This window comes from Helianthus annuus, chromosome 11, assembly GCF_002127325.2.
Source record: "Helianthus annuus cultivar XRQ/B chromosome 11, HanXRQr2.0-SUNRISE, whole genome shotgun sequence".
NCBI lineage: Eukaryota > Viridiplantae > Streptophyta > Magnoliopsida > Asterales > Asteraceae > Helianthus > Helianthus annuus.
The window spans coordinates 141,985,654-142,001,919 of record NC_035443.2 but is presented as its reverse complement, the minus strand read 5'-3'; the positions used below and the strand labels follow the sequence as shown (position 1 = coordinate 142,001,919).

The 16,266-nt window shown below is 34.1% G+C and overlaps 1 protein-coding gene and 1 long non-coding RNA gene across 7 annotated transcripts; both read left to right on the top strand.

Annotated features, from left to right (window-relative positions):
- The first annotated feature begins 419 nt into the window (after positions 1-419).
- Positions 420-3,061, top strand: LOC110890646 (two-component response regulator ORR9). The gene is made up of 5 exons (XM_022138264.2): positions 420-712; positions 800-894; positions 1,979-2,056; positions 2,208-2,278; positions 2,401-3,061. Exons 1-5 carry the CDS (start codon positions 604-606, stop codon positions 2,765-2,767), a joined length of 720 nt encoding a protein of 239 aa, XP_021993956.1. The 5' UTR covers positions 420-603; the 3' UTR covers positions 2,768-3,061.
- Positions 3,062-3,756: 695 nt separating this feature from the next.
- On the top strand, positions 3,757-8,967 carry LOC110890645. 6 transcript variants are annotated; one of them, XR_004871023.1, is made up of 11 exons: positions 3,758-4,038; positions 4,717-4,872; positions 4,960-5,031; positions 5,142-5,292; positions 5,607-5,694; positions 5,779-5,954; positions 6,692-6,736; positions 6,805-6,937; positions 7,031-7,120; positions 7,554-7,747; positions 8,223-8,967. It is a non-coding gene; the product is annotated as an uncharacterized LOC110890645 (long non-coding RNA). The 6 variants fall into 6 exon arrangements; XR_004871021.1 differs by having other exon boundaries at positions 3,757-4,038; positions 5,587-5,694; positions 6,692-6,937; XR_004871022.1 differs by having other exon boundaries at positions 4,717-4,860; positions 6,692-6,937.
- Positions 8,968-16,266: the final 7,299 nt, after the last annotated feature.

Genomic DNA, 16,266 nt, shown 5'->3' with positions numbered 1-16,266 from the left:
TGAATTCGACTTATCATTCTAATCGATATAAATCAATTAGTTTAGTCGTATAGAAATTTGTATGACCCACTTATCAATCGATTAATATCATTTAAAAAACTAATACAAACTACGATTTTTTAGGGGAAAAACAAGTCAAATCATCAAACTAAACATAACATGTTTAATTTATTGTTTTCTGAAACCATAATTTATTGTTTTCTGAAACCATAATTCACAATTCAACTTAATTTTTTTTTTCTAAAACCAGATACGTAAACAACCCTAATTTTCTCTTTAACACTAGATGTATATCACGTTCATAAATTTAAATTTAATGGTGAAAAGCATAAGTAAGTGGTTGATTTGGACAAAAAATCAAACATGACTAGCAAATGCAAATCAAATAAAAAAACATTTGAAACTTCCTTGCTTGTTCTCCATGACTGAAAAATAAAATAAAATAAAAAAATATCCCAAAACGATCCGGAAAATCATATCTGGCCAAATCTTCTTTTCCAAACTGTCAAAATCTTCAAATCACACCTCCACAAATCACAATATCAAAATGGGTCCTTTTATAACCCACAAAGTTCCCATTTTTTCTTCAAAAAAGTGATCAAAATGGGTCTCATTGCTATCTCTGAAACACCTCTTCATGTTCTTGCTGTTGATGACAGCAATCTTGACAGGAAGCTCATAGAGCGCCTCTTGAAAACCTTTTCTTATCATGGTAAGATCATACATTTGTTAGTTTATCAAATGGGTATGTTTTAAACATTCAGATTTGATGTTTTTTTTTTCTGATGTTTTGTTGCAGTTACTGCTGTGGATTCTGGAAGTAAGGCTTTGGAGTTTCTGGGTCTCAAAGATGTTGAAAAGATGGAAAAGATTTCATCTTTTTCTCCTAATCCAGTATGGATCTTTTTTTTTTTTTGTCTGTTTAATTTGTTAGAGTTCATGTTTTTATGATCTTTTTAGTCTTTTTTAATTTTCTTGCATTGCTGCATATGAAATATGTGGATCTTTTACTAGTCAACCTGTGACTTTTGATGTTTAAATGCTTATTGTTTATTGATCTTTAAAATCTACAAGGAATTATTGTTTGATGTAAGACAAATTGATAATGTCACTTAGGTAAAAGAAACTAAAAGAACTCTGTATTATACAAGAATTTGAAGCCTTAGGTTGACTCCTAAAAGTCAAAATGAACTCTTTTTATGATTTTCTTATAATTCTGAATCTTTTTTTTTAATCTCTGTTTTAGTTAAAGTTTATGATCCTTGTTTGATGTTCTTGTCCCTTCAATCCAGTATGGATCTTTTTTTTTTATCTCAGTTTTTTGTTAAAGAGTTAAAGTTCATTATCTTTTTTGTCTTTTTTAATGTTCTTGCATATGAATTCTATGGATCTTTTTACTAGTCTACCTGTGACTTTTGATGTTCAAATGACTATAGTTTATTCATCTTGAAAATCTACAAGATTTACAAATTGATAGTCACTTAGGTAAAAGACACATAAAAGAACTCTGTATTATAATAGAATTTGAAGCCTAGGGTTGACTCCTAAAAGTCAAAATGAACCCTTTTTTCTGATCTTCATTCAATTTTGGATCTTCTTTTTATCTATGTTTTAGTTAAGGTTTATGATCTTTGTTTCATGTTCTTGTATATGAATTCTATGAATCTTTACCTACAATCTAGAAGAAGTCAAGTCAACATGTGACTTCTAATGTTCAAATGATTATAGTTTCTTCATCTTGAAGATCTACAAGAATTATTGTTTTTGTAGGAAAAATTGTTAATATCACTTAGGAATATAAAAAATTAATGAAAAAACAAAAAGAATCCTGTATTACACCTGAATTTGAAGCCTAGGGTTGACTCCCAAAAGTCAAAATGAACCCTTTTATCCGATTTTCTTTTCTTTTTTGAATCTGTTACATGGGTCTTTTTGTTTTTTCTTATATTGGTTTTGTTATGTTCTTGAATGAATCCAGGAAGTGGAGGTGAACATGGTTATTACGGATTATTGTATGCCTGGGATGACTGGTTTTGAACTCTTGAAGAAGATCAAGGTGAGATTTGATCTTGTTTACTTACTATTTGTGTCAAAAAATCGTCTTATTCGAAGATCTTTCGTAGATGACGTAGATCATGTTTCCATTTGAGTAAAATCTTGTCGGTTCTTGACATGAACTAACCTTAAAATGTTTATGGTACTTGCAGGAATCAAAATCATTGAAAGACATACCAGTTGTGATCATGTCTTCTGATAATATTCCGGCAAGGATAAATAGGTGAATCAAGATTCCCATACAAACTATTTCCATTTTTGAAATCTCATGCGATTTGTCAGTCTGGCGTCATTGAAGGGTGTTTTAGTCATTTTGAAACTTATGTAACTTGGTCTTTTTGACAGATGCTTAGAAGAAGGAGCTGAAGAGTTCTTCCTCAAACCGGTGCGATTGTCAGATGTTGGGAAGCTGAAACCTTATTTGTCGAAGAACGAGAGGAAGACAACCGAGGAGGAAGAATGTGTTTCAAATGACAGCTCCAGAGCAACGTACAATGATGATCATAATGATGACGATGATGAGGTGGAAGCATCGACCGATGAAGATGAACAAATACAGATGTTGAGGAAGACAATTGAGGAACAATGTGTTTTAAACGACATCTCTAGAGCAATGCACAATGATGATCATAAAGATGATGATGATGAGGTGGAAGCATGGTCCGATGAAGATGAACAAACACAGCGGTTTTCTAAGGATCAATCTTGCTGACATTGCGACCATAAGATGTTGAAGATAGAAGATGCTGTTCCATGAAGTTGATGGATGTGCTATATTTGAACATTTATGGTTATACAACTTATTATAGAAGAAACTGGTAAAAGTTGTCATTTTGAACTTTGAATCTACTATTCGTTATTCGTACGTTTTGTTATTACTTTTGCTTCGCGCTTTTTGTCCGGGTCTAGGAAAAGTGGAAAACACCATAAGACTGTTAAGATTTCTACATGCTACTGCTGCTTTTAACCACCTGGATTACAATACAATCTTATAATTGTTCCACAATTTATATGTTGCTTTATACTTCAAGTCTTCTGTGATATGATATTCATGTAGATACCTATTTTGTACACACGCTTTCACGAAGAGTTGTATTGTTTCAACAAAACGTTGTCATGGTTCCCTAAGGTGTAAGGGTTGCTCCCCTCGAGGGGAGGAGTCACCTTTCCATCCCTTCCAATCATACCCTGTCATGTCAACTCCCCTCTTAGACCACACGGTGTGGAGGAGCTTGAAGACGGGGCATTATGCGACACGTGGACCAAACCTCATAACATGGCGTGGTGTTTAAACCGACGGTGTGGCACGCGACGTTGATGCTTGGCGTTTTTCGACATGTGGCACAACCTTTGTGCTTATTTTATAATTCAAATTATAAAATCTATTAAAATTTTGTTAAAAAAAACATTACTAGAAATTAAACTAATAACATTAATATATAAACATTACATAACATTAAAATTAAAAAAAAAAACCTTACATAAAATTAAAACTAAAAAACACACAAAATAAACATCTATTATGTATATTAAAACAATACATTTTGGTGCCACTTGGCATGTACTTAGGCTGCTTGATGCCACGTGGCTTCTGATGCTCTCCTCTTTTTTTCATTTGAGCGGCAATACATATGGGACGCGGGATCCATGATTCTTCGGGTCGGATTTTGGATCATATATAATTGTTCTCAAAACCTAAATGTCTCATTCTTCTCCTTCACGCCGCTTTGTGATACTCATAGATCTATCTCTGCATCTTCTTTGAATTCATCCTCATTGCTAGATCTTCTTCTTCAATCCCCTGTCGCATAAACCCTTCTCCCAATGATTCCTACAGATCCATACACCGACCAAGCATAAATTCTATTAATCTTCAAATAGAATCGGCGGCGTTAGGGTTTTGTTGAAGAAAATACAAATTGTATTTATTTTGTTGATTCAAGCATAAATACGGATTCCTCAGGAGCTGGTTGGATTACTCCCGTGAGTTCATCTCTCTTGCTTCCTATTTGATTGCAAAAACTAGGGTTAGGGTTTTGATTTTTGTTGATTTAAGCACTTACCAATTTATTTTTGTTCAATTTGTGTGGTTTCAGTAGACAAGAAAACCTGAAACAAGCGGGGAATTAGGGGTTTCAGAGATAACTATAAGGAAATTTGGTTTCTGTTTGACAATTGTTTGGCCATTTCAACAATTTAAGTAGCTTAAATGTGTACTTATTTTATTATGCATATGCAAACAGTTTATAGTGGATTACTGTTGTCTTTGTGATCATATAGAAACTAAACAAGCCAATATTTTTTTTTCTGGAATAGAGGAATTAATATAAAGAACATAATTGTTTTTAATATGATTAGGAGTAATGATGTATTTTGGCAGTGACTGTTGAGATGGAAGTAGTTTGATATATACTTTATTAGTTTATTAAAGCAAACAGAGACAAAAGTCCGGTTTGAGAAGGTATTGTTTAACCCTTTGATCCTACATTAGTTGAAGTTTTCATTAGAGGTGGCAAGATGGATGTTTCGGGCTGGTAACGGGCTACGGTCATAAAAAACATCTTTTTATCCATTTGTTATAATTTTGATAGGAATAAAAGTTTTAGCTTTTATATTTTTACTTCAATAGCAAACAATAATCTGTTTTCATATAAAATACAGCTAAAAGATATTGTAACATCCCTATTTGAACTTTGGAATATAATGAACACAAGAAGATAAGAAAAACAACACTTTTCAAGAGTAACATCCATTATTCGAGTGTCGGAAGCCGAAGTTGTTGAACCAGGATATCTTTCAACCGAGGTTATTAAACAAGTTCGTACCCATGTCTCAGTTTTTTTTAATTATTATTTTGTTGTATATTTATTGGTTATATTATTAAACAAACCTCAATCTTGGCAGGCGTCACAAGAGGTCGAGAGGCTCAATAAACTCAAAACAAGCAGGATGAAAATGAATAATCTTTTAGTATAGGTCGGGCTGTTTGGGCCTGCAAACATATCTTCTGTCCTTTTTTTATATTTTTGCAAATAATATACCTGTTAAATGTTAGAAAACTGAAGCCCAAGTGTTTTGTGTTTTAGGGCTGGTGGACCGGGTGAACTTTTAGCGAAAATTGAAGCGCAAATAAGTGAAGTATCAAATGCAGCTTTGAGCCGAAAAGAAATCATGGACCGCATAGATCGGTGGCTCTCTGCTTGTGAGGAGGACATCTGGCTTGAAGATTACAATATGGTATTTTTCTTTTCTTAAAACTCACAAAGAAACGGGTCAAACAGTTTAAAAGTCACCCTATAGTGGTTTTTACTGCTCAAAACAATTGAAGAAATATGTTAGTACGCGTATTTGAAAATCAGATTTATTATATTATCTAAAATGAAATTTTGGATGAGGACTAAACAAAATGTCCTGAGTATTAATTTGTTTTGACCCGTTTGGCCCATACTTTTTTGCCACCTATAGCTTGTGCCCTGCCCTCATGCTTAAAGCTACTATTTCATGTACAAATTATATGTTTATGTTTTTTAGTTTGCTTTGCTTTTTTGTAGGATCAAAACCGATTCAGTGGCGGAAGAAGTGCTCATATAAGTTTAAAACGGGCTAAACGAGCTCGAATTACCATCAAGAAGATTCCATGTATTTACTTTTTCTTTCTTTATAACATGATTTCTATCATATGGTTGAGTAACTCACTGAATATTTATGATCAATCGATTGCAGGCTGCTATTGAACCAAACGCCCCCTTAGGTTTAGGAATGTATTGGTGACCTTTTTAACCTTTCTAATCATCCTCTAAGAAATTATTTTCAGGTATTGAAGGTACAGTGACATCAAAAGTTGGGAAGCACTATGCTTTTACAAGATTTAAAGCATTGAAAGAAAGATTCATATCAAGGTGATACCTACCTACTAATTGGCTATTCATTTAAATAAGTTGTTTTTGATTTATCTATTTTGTGTTATATGGGTGATATTGTGGTTACCTGTATTTTTATTACTTATATCTCCATCTCATGAAAATTGCTATTTGTTTTTTTACATGTCTATTTTTTATTTTGTGTCATATGAGTGATACTTTGGTTACCAATACGTATGGTTGAAAAAGTAGATGGCAAATGGTTGAAAAGTGTGGATCCTTACATCAAAGTGAGCAATTAATTGTACATAATATGTAAGATGTTTATAAATTAAATGGAAAAATGGTTGAGGTGTATTTTGTTCTACAAAGGATTGCATTAAAGAATTTAAGGACCTGCTTACTTGATTACAGGAACAAAATTTTTAGGATTTGAGAGTAAAGCACGAAGATAACAATTTTTAAATTTGTCTACTTAACCTCAAAAGTCAAATGTTGCTACAGGACTACAGATTAGTTTATCTATCTGGTTTCCTCTTCTATTACATGTAAACATGAACAATTTGTTACTTTTATTTACTTTATAAAGCTTAGATTATCATATTATGGGTAAATTGGAATTGTTTTTTAATTAATTAAATTTTACTTTTTCTGAAACACTATTTATGTACTAATCCGTTAATCTTTTGATTATTTCGCTTGAATTTATGTTAAATCTCTGCATCGATTGTATCGCCAAATGATTTAATTTCTCAAATTGGGTTGTGTTTTTGAAGGATGCATATGGGGAAGATGGGGTCTTGATTCATAAAGATCCTCAGGTTGTTACCTTGCTATCGGAGAAGATGAAAATGCAACTCCTCATTATATGAAATGCTATCTTTTGTAGAAGTGAAAGATGGGCAGGGCTCCATGTTATGATAAAGAAAATGTAAAGAGGGGTCCTTGGTCTACCGAAGAAGACATGGGCGTATATAGCTTGACACAAGGGGTAGCCCCTGCTACCCCTTGACGCTCCAACGGTAGCGTAAATTTTGGAAAAAATGACGTTTTTTCGATTTCGCTGCCTCTATAGAAAAGAAATTTTTGAAACATTCCCCTTGACGTTTTTCTAGATCCGCCATTGGAAGAAGATGCAAAACTCAAGAACCTCATTGAAAACTATGCTACTAGATGTATCTGGATTGTTCTCCCTCACAAAGCTGGTAATTTTGTTTTTAAGTTTTAAATACGTAAAACAAAATAACTATATTTAGTTTGATAATAATTCAAATATATTGAAGTCTCTAATAATGAAGCCTAAATAATAGCAGGACACATTTGTTCCTCCACATGTATGGTTTGGTCATTGTGAACAAGAGAAGGATTCCACATAGAAAATGATTCAAACACGTTTTTTTCGTATGGGTCAAAACGGAAAATAGTTCATATGTACACTTTTTCTTAATGTTTAGTGTGTTAATCCGTTCATTATAATTGAGTAGAAATATTACAATAACAATTTAAAGAAGTATACCTTGGATGACTCACAAATAACAGTCTGTTTGACACGTTCCTCTTTTAGCCTGGTTTTTATATCTGACTCACATTGTGCCGTTCGCAACTTAATTCCTCGAATTTTTCACATCTGATTTGCAGTCTTACCATGCACTATTTTTGGGGTTTAAATCTATTTTTTCTCTTATGCGGAGGATGCGGCAAGTTACATACATAGAGTAGGCCGCACAGCCTTTTATGATTGTGTAGGGCGGTCGGTCTTATTTCTCTTGCATACTGAGATGAAAATGCTCGAGAGATTACAAACGAAAAATATACCCGTTCAATTTGACAAGGTAATAATAATATTAATAATCAATATAATGTCTATTATTTTACGTTATATATTTGTGTTGGTACTTAAGATATTGTTGTAATTTTAGCGTTGCAATTTTAATTTTATGAATCCAAACACAAAACGAATGCAATCTGGTCCTACCATATTAGCTGCTCTGCTAGCAAAGTACACAAACTTGCAGCCTTTCTCCCAACATGCCTTCAATATATGAAGATGTTCATTTGACAATAACATATGTATTAGATTGATTCATTTATGGGTAAACGGGTCGCTCCTGGTTGTTCTTTGCAAGATGGGTCGAAATATTTTTTATAAAAGCCAGGTTACACTCCTTTCCAAAGTGTAGAGTGTTTTCTAATTTCTACTGAAGTTTTAAGACTTTGCTCGATGGTAGTTTTAATCAATTCAGTTTCATTTACAATTTGTATTCTATACAATTCAGTTTATTGTTTCAAAATATTGTTTGTGAATAGGGAATGCACGAGGGCCTCCACCAGTGTTAAGTGTTAATAAAGAAACAACAACCGGTTTTATGAAGTTTTTTCGGCTCGGTTTCGGCTGATGGGTCAGTGAGGGTGTTTGATTTACGGCATTAGGAGCATTCGACGATTATTTACGAGAGTTCTGAGCCGGATACGCCGTTTGTTCGACTTGGGTGGAATAAGCAGGATCCGAGGTATATGGCGACGATTATAATGGATATCGCGAAGTTGGCTGTGTTGGATATTTGGTTTCCGACGTTGCCGGTTGTGGAGCTGCAGAGGCATCAGGCGGTTGTGAATGCGATTGCGTGGGGGCCGCATACTTCATGTCATATTTGTATTGCGGGTGATGATTCACAAGCGCTTATTTGGGATTTGAGTTCTATGGGGCAGCCGGTTGAAGAAGGGTTGGATCCGGTTTTGGCGTGCCCTTTTTCCTTCGATGACAGAGATTGAAATGGATAAAGTGGATTCTCCCTAATGGGTACTGCGGGTGCCGAGATTGAACAGTTGCAGTGGTCGTCTTCGCAACCGGATTTGGTTGCCATTGCTTTTGCGTCGAAGCTGCAGATTCTGAGGGTATGATTGTGTTAAAATGTTGGTCTTTTTTGTAATCGTGTTTGGTTGGTTGCATTGATTTTAGGTTGACTTGTAGCCTATATAGATTTGGGAATACACTGACATTTGCATTTGCTTCTTACCCATTTAAATGCTTTTAGTTTTTTGGTTGTGATTGTTCAAGAACTAAACACCTGTGCATAGTGCTGGTGAATAAAATGTCTTATGTATCACATATTGTTTTAGGGGCGGCAATTCTTGACACGATCCACAAACCCGACATGAAAGAAAAAGGTTTGGGTCAATTAACACAACCCGTTTTAAAAAAACATGTCGGGTTCGGATTGACCTGTATTGAAAACAGGTCCGGGTTTGGGTTGACCCGTTTAACTACTTAAAAAAAAAGGTTTTATATTTTTGTTTTTTCTGTTACATGTTTATATCATGCTTTGCAGGGGAGTTTGCTTATAAGTTCTCATTTGCTTTATATCTTATATTGAAAGCATTTTAGAAAATAGTAAAAGATTTTGGACCTTAGTTTAAATTAATCATGTAGTTTAAACCCTTACACGTGAAGCCTAACTTTGGAAAGGCCTAGAACAAAAATAATGATCTACATGGGCTTTAATGCCAGTAGATATTATATGTTTCGTTCGGATCCGTATCCATCTAATATTAAATAGGTATTTTGTAGAGAATTAATAGTATTGCAATTTCTATTACTTATTGCCATATTGAAGTAAATGCCCTAAGTAATTCAATTTTTGTTTTTTTTTTCTTATTGGTAAGGTTTGCCAAACATGGGTGTTAGTATGAAAAAGATATCAGGTTATAAATCATAAGTAAAAATACTTTTATAGACAGATTTTTTTAACATAGCCCATAACCCGTGAAGGTCATGGGTATATAAACTGTTGGGTGTGCTTTGAGGTTCAAACATTAAGCGTGGGAGGGTATAAAGAGGAGACATTAAGCGTCACGTAGCAGTCACGTTAGCAAGGCGGCGTGGTAAGAAAAACACGTGGTAGAAAGGACGTTAAAGTGGTGTTTTTTAAAAAAAAAATATCAAAAACCAATAAAATGTTATTATGAAGAGGTTATCCAATTATATGAAATAAAAAACCAGACAAGGAGTTAAACTTCTGATTTTGGACAATGACGACAAACCTACTAATAAAACGACAAATGTAGTTTACAAAGAAGTATTTCGTGACTTGTGATCTCCATGTACTCAATTATCGTTCGATCATTCACTCCATGTAACTGTTCCCTAAAAATCATCATAACATTTTTTTGAAGTCATTTAATGTTTATTTTTTGTTGTTTTTTAATCAGTTTTGTTAATGTAATACAAAACATGTATACTCATACACATACTTAATTATTAACCTAAAATTCTACATAAATAAACAGTACGTTCACTTATAATTCGCTATCCATTATCTTCCATAAACACAATATTACACAAATTTGCATCATCATGTATCTCGAGATATTACATTATTTGTCTCATTGTAGTTTACTAATTTATTATTACTTGAACGGTTATTTAATTCAAACGATTACTTCAATAAATTAAACTTATTCATTTGTGTTTTAGTCCACCCGCGAACCTCGCGGGTTCTTAAACTAGTTACATAATATAAAAATTAAAAAACGCACAACTTATATAAAAAAACCTAATGATTTGCCACTTTAAAATGTGTTAGAATTCACATCCAACATCGTGCCGATAGTTGATGAGAGCAACTTGTATGGTGTCGACCTCCCCGAGGTCACCCCCTTTAAAGCGCTTGAAATAAATAAGCAAATATATTGCTTAAAAACACTTAGTTAGTTCATAGAGTCACAAATAAAATTTTCAAAAGAAAACCAACCTTTTTCGCTTTTAGCCACTTTTAATAAAACTTCCCTACCCTTAACCAAAAACCTACCATTTCAAAGTCCTCTTGATATTTGCAAAGATTAAGTCAAAAAGGAAGAGGTTTGATTGATTGTCAAGCTTATGGTAGGAGTAAGTTCCGTACCGGGACCGAGTGTTTCACTTATACATTTTCGGCTAGAGTGTTGAATGGCCACTATGTGAATGTAAATATAGTTTAATGAAATTTTAAAATATATGTTATGCTTATAAATAATTATTTTTCTTAAAAAGTTCCAAATAAATCATGTCAAATAGGATTGTAAATAAAATAAAAACGAGAATAAATAATGAACTTGGATTCCCGACACTCTATACACAAGACCCAAAACTTCTCTTCTACCCATTCTATTTGGGAGTGTAAGCAATAATATAAGAATTTTTCTTGAGGACAACTGGACAAACAAAGATTCTAGTGTGGGAGTATTTAATATGCATAAAATACAACATATAGATCATATCAAATGAGGTATAAAAAAACCCTTTTTTAGTACTATAATTTGAAAAAGTGTGTTTCTTTGTTTACTTTCGATTTTCAGGATTAAAAGAGCTTAAACAGGCAAAAGGAACAAATTAACGGCAACAACCAACATAAATACGAAGAAAAGAAGTTGGCACACTATACTGATCCTCCAAGCTTCACCCCAAAGACAAAAATAACAAGACCAAAACCCAAGCACGGGGCCGTGCCAGCCGGGCATGGTTCGTGCTCCATTCAAGATTCCCAGAGAATAAAGACAAACAGAAAATGACAAGGGACACGGGGTCGTGTCTCCTAAGCACGGGCCGTGGTCAACTCTCAAATTTGCAAATCTGGGTTCGTACAACAAGTACAGAAGACACGGGGACGTGCCGTTGACACACGGGGTCGTGTGTGCAGAAGAGCTGACATCAGCATTAAATGAAGACATAGAAGGGAAGGACACGGGGCTGTGCCAACCAGGCACGGGGTCGTGTGAAGCTATTGTTTTCAAGTATAAAAGGAGGTGCTTGGCTCATTTGCAATCTATCTCTTGGCAAACCACTTCTCTCACACCTGCCACCACTCCACCACCACAATACCACCATCATCCACCACTTTCATCCCTCATCAATCCTTAAAGTGTGTGTAGTCTCGGGATCCAAGATTGATAGTAAGAGTTTTTGTCAAACAAAGGCCATGCTTGGCTAATCTCTTATATCACTTGGTGAAGACAAAATCATTTATGTATTACTTTTGATTTCCTAGCTTTGGTTACTTTTTATTTGGGTTTGTATTAATGACTTTAATAATTAGTTTTTTTATATTGAATATGAACTTTACTTAATCATTTCTTCATGTTTTGTTGATTCACTCATTCATGTCTTTACGGTCTATATAAAACGCGTTAACTGCCTGGAAGGGGGTTAGAAGGGTGGTTGGGTAAAGTTCTTGCCTCGTTCAATGTATAGATCCTACGAGTACCTGATTCAAGCTTATTAGGACTTCCCTTGAGGCAGATAGCATCAAATCGAGGGACGTAAGAACGACTTGTAATCCCTTATAAATTAACTACTATTAAAACTTTAAACCGGCCTTGCGGGACTGTATCCCTGCTGACTCGGACCAATATGGCTGAGGGTAGCGTTGCCTCCAAAAGAGGGACATGTCACTTTTTTCATTAATAACTTACTTAATTATCTTTTAATAATCCGGCCTTGCGGCACTGTATCCCTGCTGACTCAAACCAATATGACTGAGGGTAGCGTTGCCTCCAAAAGAGGGACATGCCACAATAACTAAGATGATCTCTTAAAAAACCCAGAGCGAGAAAATCATCAGAGGATACATAAATGGCGAGTCAGATCCAAGTGATTCTATCTTGTCTATCTGTTTTATTTATTTATTTTGTTTCTTTATTTTTTATCTATTAAAAACAAAAAAATCTATCTGTATTTGGTTAGATTAGACGTCGGCGATATTCTGGTATTAAAAGCTATTGTGTCCTTGGACGACCTCGGTATCTTACCATCACTATACTACACCAACGATGGGCGCACTTGCCCTAGCGTGTTGTAGAGAGTGATAGTTTTATATCGTGTTTTATAATTTAAAGTTTGATGAAAGAGTAAAAAGGTACTAAAAATACATTAAAAATCCGTACGCTCGCGACACGTCAATAAACCAAAGTGATTAACCGAAAACCGATTGGTTAGCAAAATAGACAAACCGATGACTTTGTTTTCGGCTTCGGTTGAGGATAATAGCTGAACTAATTGAACTATGCACAACACAATGAAATGGATTAGCCTATTGTTTCGCTTTTGATGTATCTATATCACAATAATGTTGCAATAAATATGATATGAATAAGAAAACTATTAAAAACGAGTATCGCAATGCAGTGTGTAACTCACGCCGCATCGCTCGGGCATCCTGCTAGTATAGTGTGTGTATATATATATATATATATATGAATATTATTTTTTTATTATTTAACAATGGTTAAAACAATATATGTTTTTTCAAAAAATAAAATAGTCACACATGATACATATAAATCGAATATTTATGTGAAGTAACCCTTAACGAATATAAATAGTAAATTGCCAAAATCGACCCTAATCTTTAGAACTGTTTTTTAGTTTCATCGAAAACAAATTCTTTTTGCCATATTGCCTTCCACGTTTGGCAATTTTTGCTAGTTTCATTCAAATGACTAAATTGGTTAAAAAGTTATGCTTAATGAGATATTTTTAGGTTCCATCCATGTTTCTTAATTTATAATGTTTACTCTATAAAATATAATACAAAATTATGTAATTCTTATATATATATATATATATATATAAAATTACACACACATCACATCTATCTCTCTCTTCTCTCCCTCATCTACCATCCCATCACCGCCACCACCATTCCCCACCACGGAACCACCTCCACAACCACTTTCACATCTTCCTCTCTTTCTGTTTCTCAATACTCTCTTCTTCTCTCTACTCTCTCTCCCTCCCTCTCTTCAATCACCACCACAATCACCACCTATTACCACTCACCCACATCATCAACCAACACTGCCGCCATCGTCATCATCATCGGAAAACATAAATCACGCCAGTTCGAGTACCACCACAATGGCGACAACAGTAACACCGGTGACCCTGCACCTTTTCCTACCCTCTGAGCCTCTTGAATCTCGCAACCAAACCCATTCCTCTTTCCTTATGTTCATTTCCAACAAAGGCAAATAGGTCTGAAATTAGAGATCTAAGGTTCGCAAGTGGTAAATTGGAAGGTGGTGGTTGATGGTGATATTTGGATGGGTGGTTCTGATTATAGCGCTTTAGTGGTATATCAGATGAGAGTTGCAGGTGGGTAATCATGGTGGTGAAGTTGAAGTTAGGAGTTATAGTGGTGGTTGGAGAGAGACATAGTAGAGAGAAGAAGAGAGTACGGATAGTGAGAGAGAAAGATGTGAAAATGGTTGTGGAGGTAGTGCCGTGGTGGGGAATGGTGGTGGCGGTGATGGTAGATGAAAGAGAGAAAAGAAAGAGATGAGAGAGAGAGAGATGGTTGTAATGATGTGTGTGTGTGTGTATAGGGTTGGGTTCATTTCAGAACTCAAAATAATTGCAAAACTTTTAGAACTCCTAATAAACAATCATTATATATGTATATATATTGTATTTAGGATCTTTTTATCATCTATTATATGTATTTTTATGATTACATACATGTTAAAAGTGGTTTACATATGTGTAATAGCCAAATTATATATATGTGTAATAACTAATTACATATATGTAAAAAAACTAGTTTACATATGTGTAATTATAAAATTATATATAAAAAATATAAAATTACTCTTAACATGTATGTATTCATAAAAATACACATAATAAATGATAAAATTATCCTAAACATAAAAATATATAAATTATGATGTTTTATGACTTTGTAGACTTTGTAGGAAAATGGACTTGTAGCCAAATCCCACCCTATATATATATATATATATATATATAGGTAGGTAGAGGATCCTGTAAAAAAGACCAAAAGTGTGAGAAGGGTAAGAAATAATATCAGTCATTAGATCTTTCCCTATCCATTTTACTAGATCAAGGATATAATGGTAATTGTACTAATAATTCTAATTAAGGATTAAATTAATGTAACCAAATTTAGGTAGTTATTTTAGGATTAAATAAATGTAACCAAATTTAGGTAGTTATTTTAGGAATTCGAATTTTGAATTTCAATCTGATTAGTTTTCTGATGAATATGGTTTTTGCCCCTTTGATGTTACAGTGTATGGTGTTTTTTGCATTGTGATTTTCGTTTAGTATACGAGTTTATTTAATGACACCATGTGTAATCCTTCCATGGTGTTTTTATATGTACATGGTGTTTAGATGTATACAGTTGAAGTTGAAGGGTGTTTTTTATACCAGTTGTTTCTTTTAATAACAATTTGATTAGTTGGGTATGGTGTTATGTTGTAGATATTATTTGTATGGTGTCTTTTGCATGGGTGATTTTCGTTTAGTATTTGAGTTTATTTAATGACACCATGTGTAATCCTTCCATGGTGTTTTTATATGTACATGGTGTTTTGATGTATACAATTGAAGTTGAAGGGTGTTTTTTTATACCGGTTATTTCTTTTAATAACAATTTGATTAGTTGCGTATGGTGTTATGTTGTAGATATTATTTGTATGGTGTCTTTTGCATGGGTGATTTTCGTTTAGTATTTGAGTTTATTTAATGACACCATGTGTAATCCTTCCATGGTGTTTTTATATGTACATTTTCACACCCTGGCTTTTGCGGAAGCGTGATTATGGTGTGACTTTCTTAATATCATTGCATTCAATCATAACATCAACTATATGATAAAACCATAGGATTGTCATCCATTAAATAAGTTTAAAAAACATAACAACATCGTTTTAAAACGTAGACTACAAATTCTAGTTTTACAAATCGTACAAAATGTTTATGAGTTCATTAAAGACTCGTCTAAAGCTAATGAATAATACCAAGGTTTGGAAAACATGTCTCGTCCAGGAATAAGACACACCGTCCAAACTCAAAGACCATGGATGACATCTTTATTGTTAACGCAGCATAAAAACTTCCAACGCCCGCCAGATCCATTTAAAATTTCCTGAAATACATGTAGTTTGAAAAACATCAACAAAAGTTGAGCGAGTTCATGGGTTCGTTTGTGTGTGTGTGTATAAACCTTTGAAAAATGTTGTAAGTATGTTTGTAAGTCCCTGGTATGTAGCAATAAGGAAAAATAGATCACCAATGGTTTGCAAAGCCATTGATATGTGTGAAGTGATGCAGGAAGACTCAAACCTAGCAGACTTTGGCGTCAGGCACATAGTCACCTCATGGTCCACTCAGCGGACTCAGGAGTGGGGCTCGCTACACCCGAATAGATCTATCACTCATGTCCCTCGGTCCTACAACGAGGATTAATGGCCTTAAGTTCCACCTACCCACTCACATGATCTAAGTAGTAAAAACCCTCCCTACGCGAACCATACCATGTAATAAATGTTTGTAATATTTGTCGCATGTATT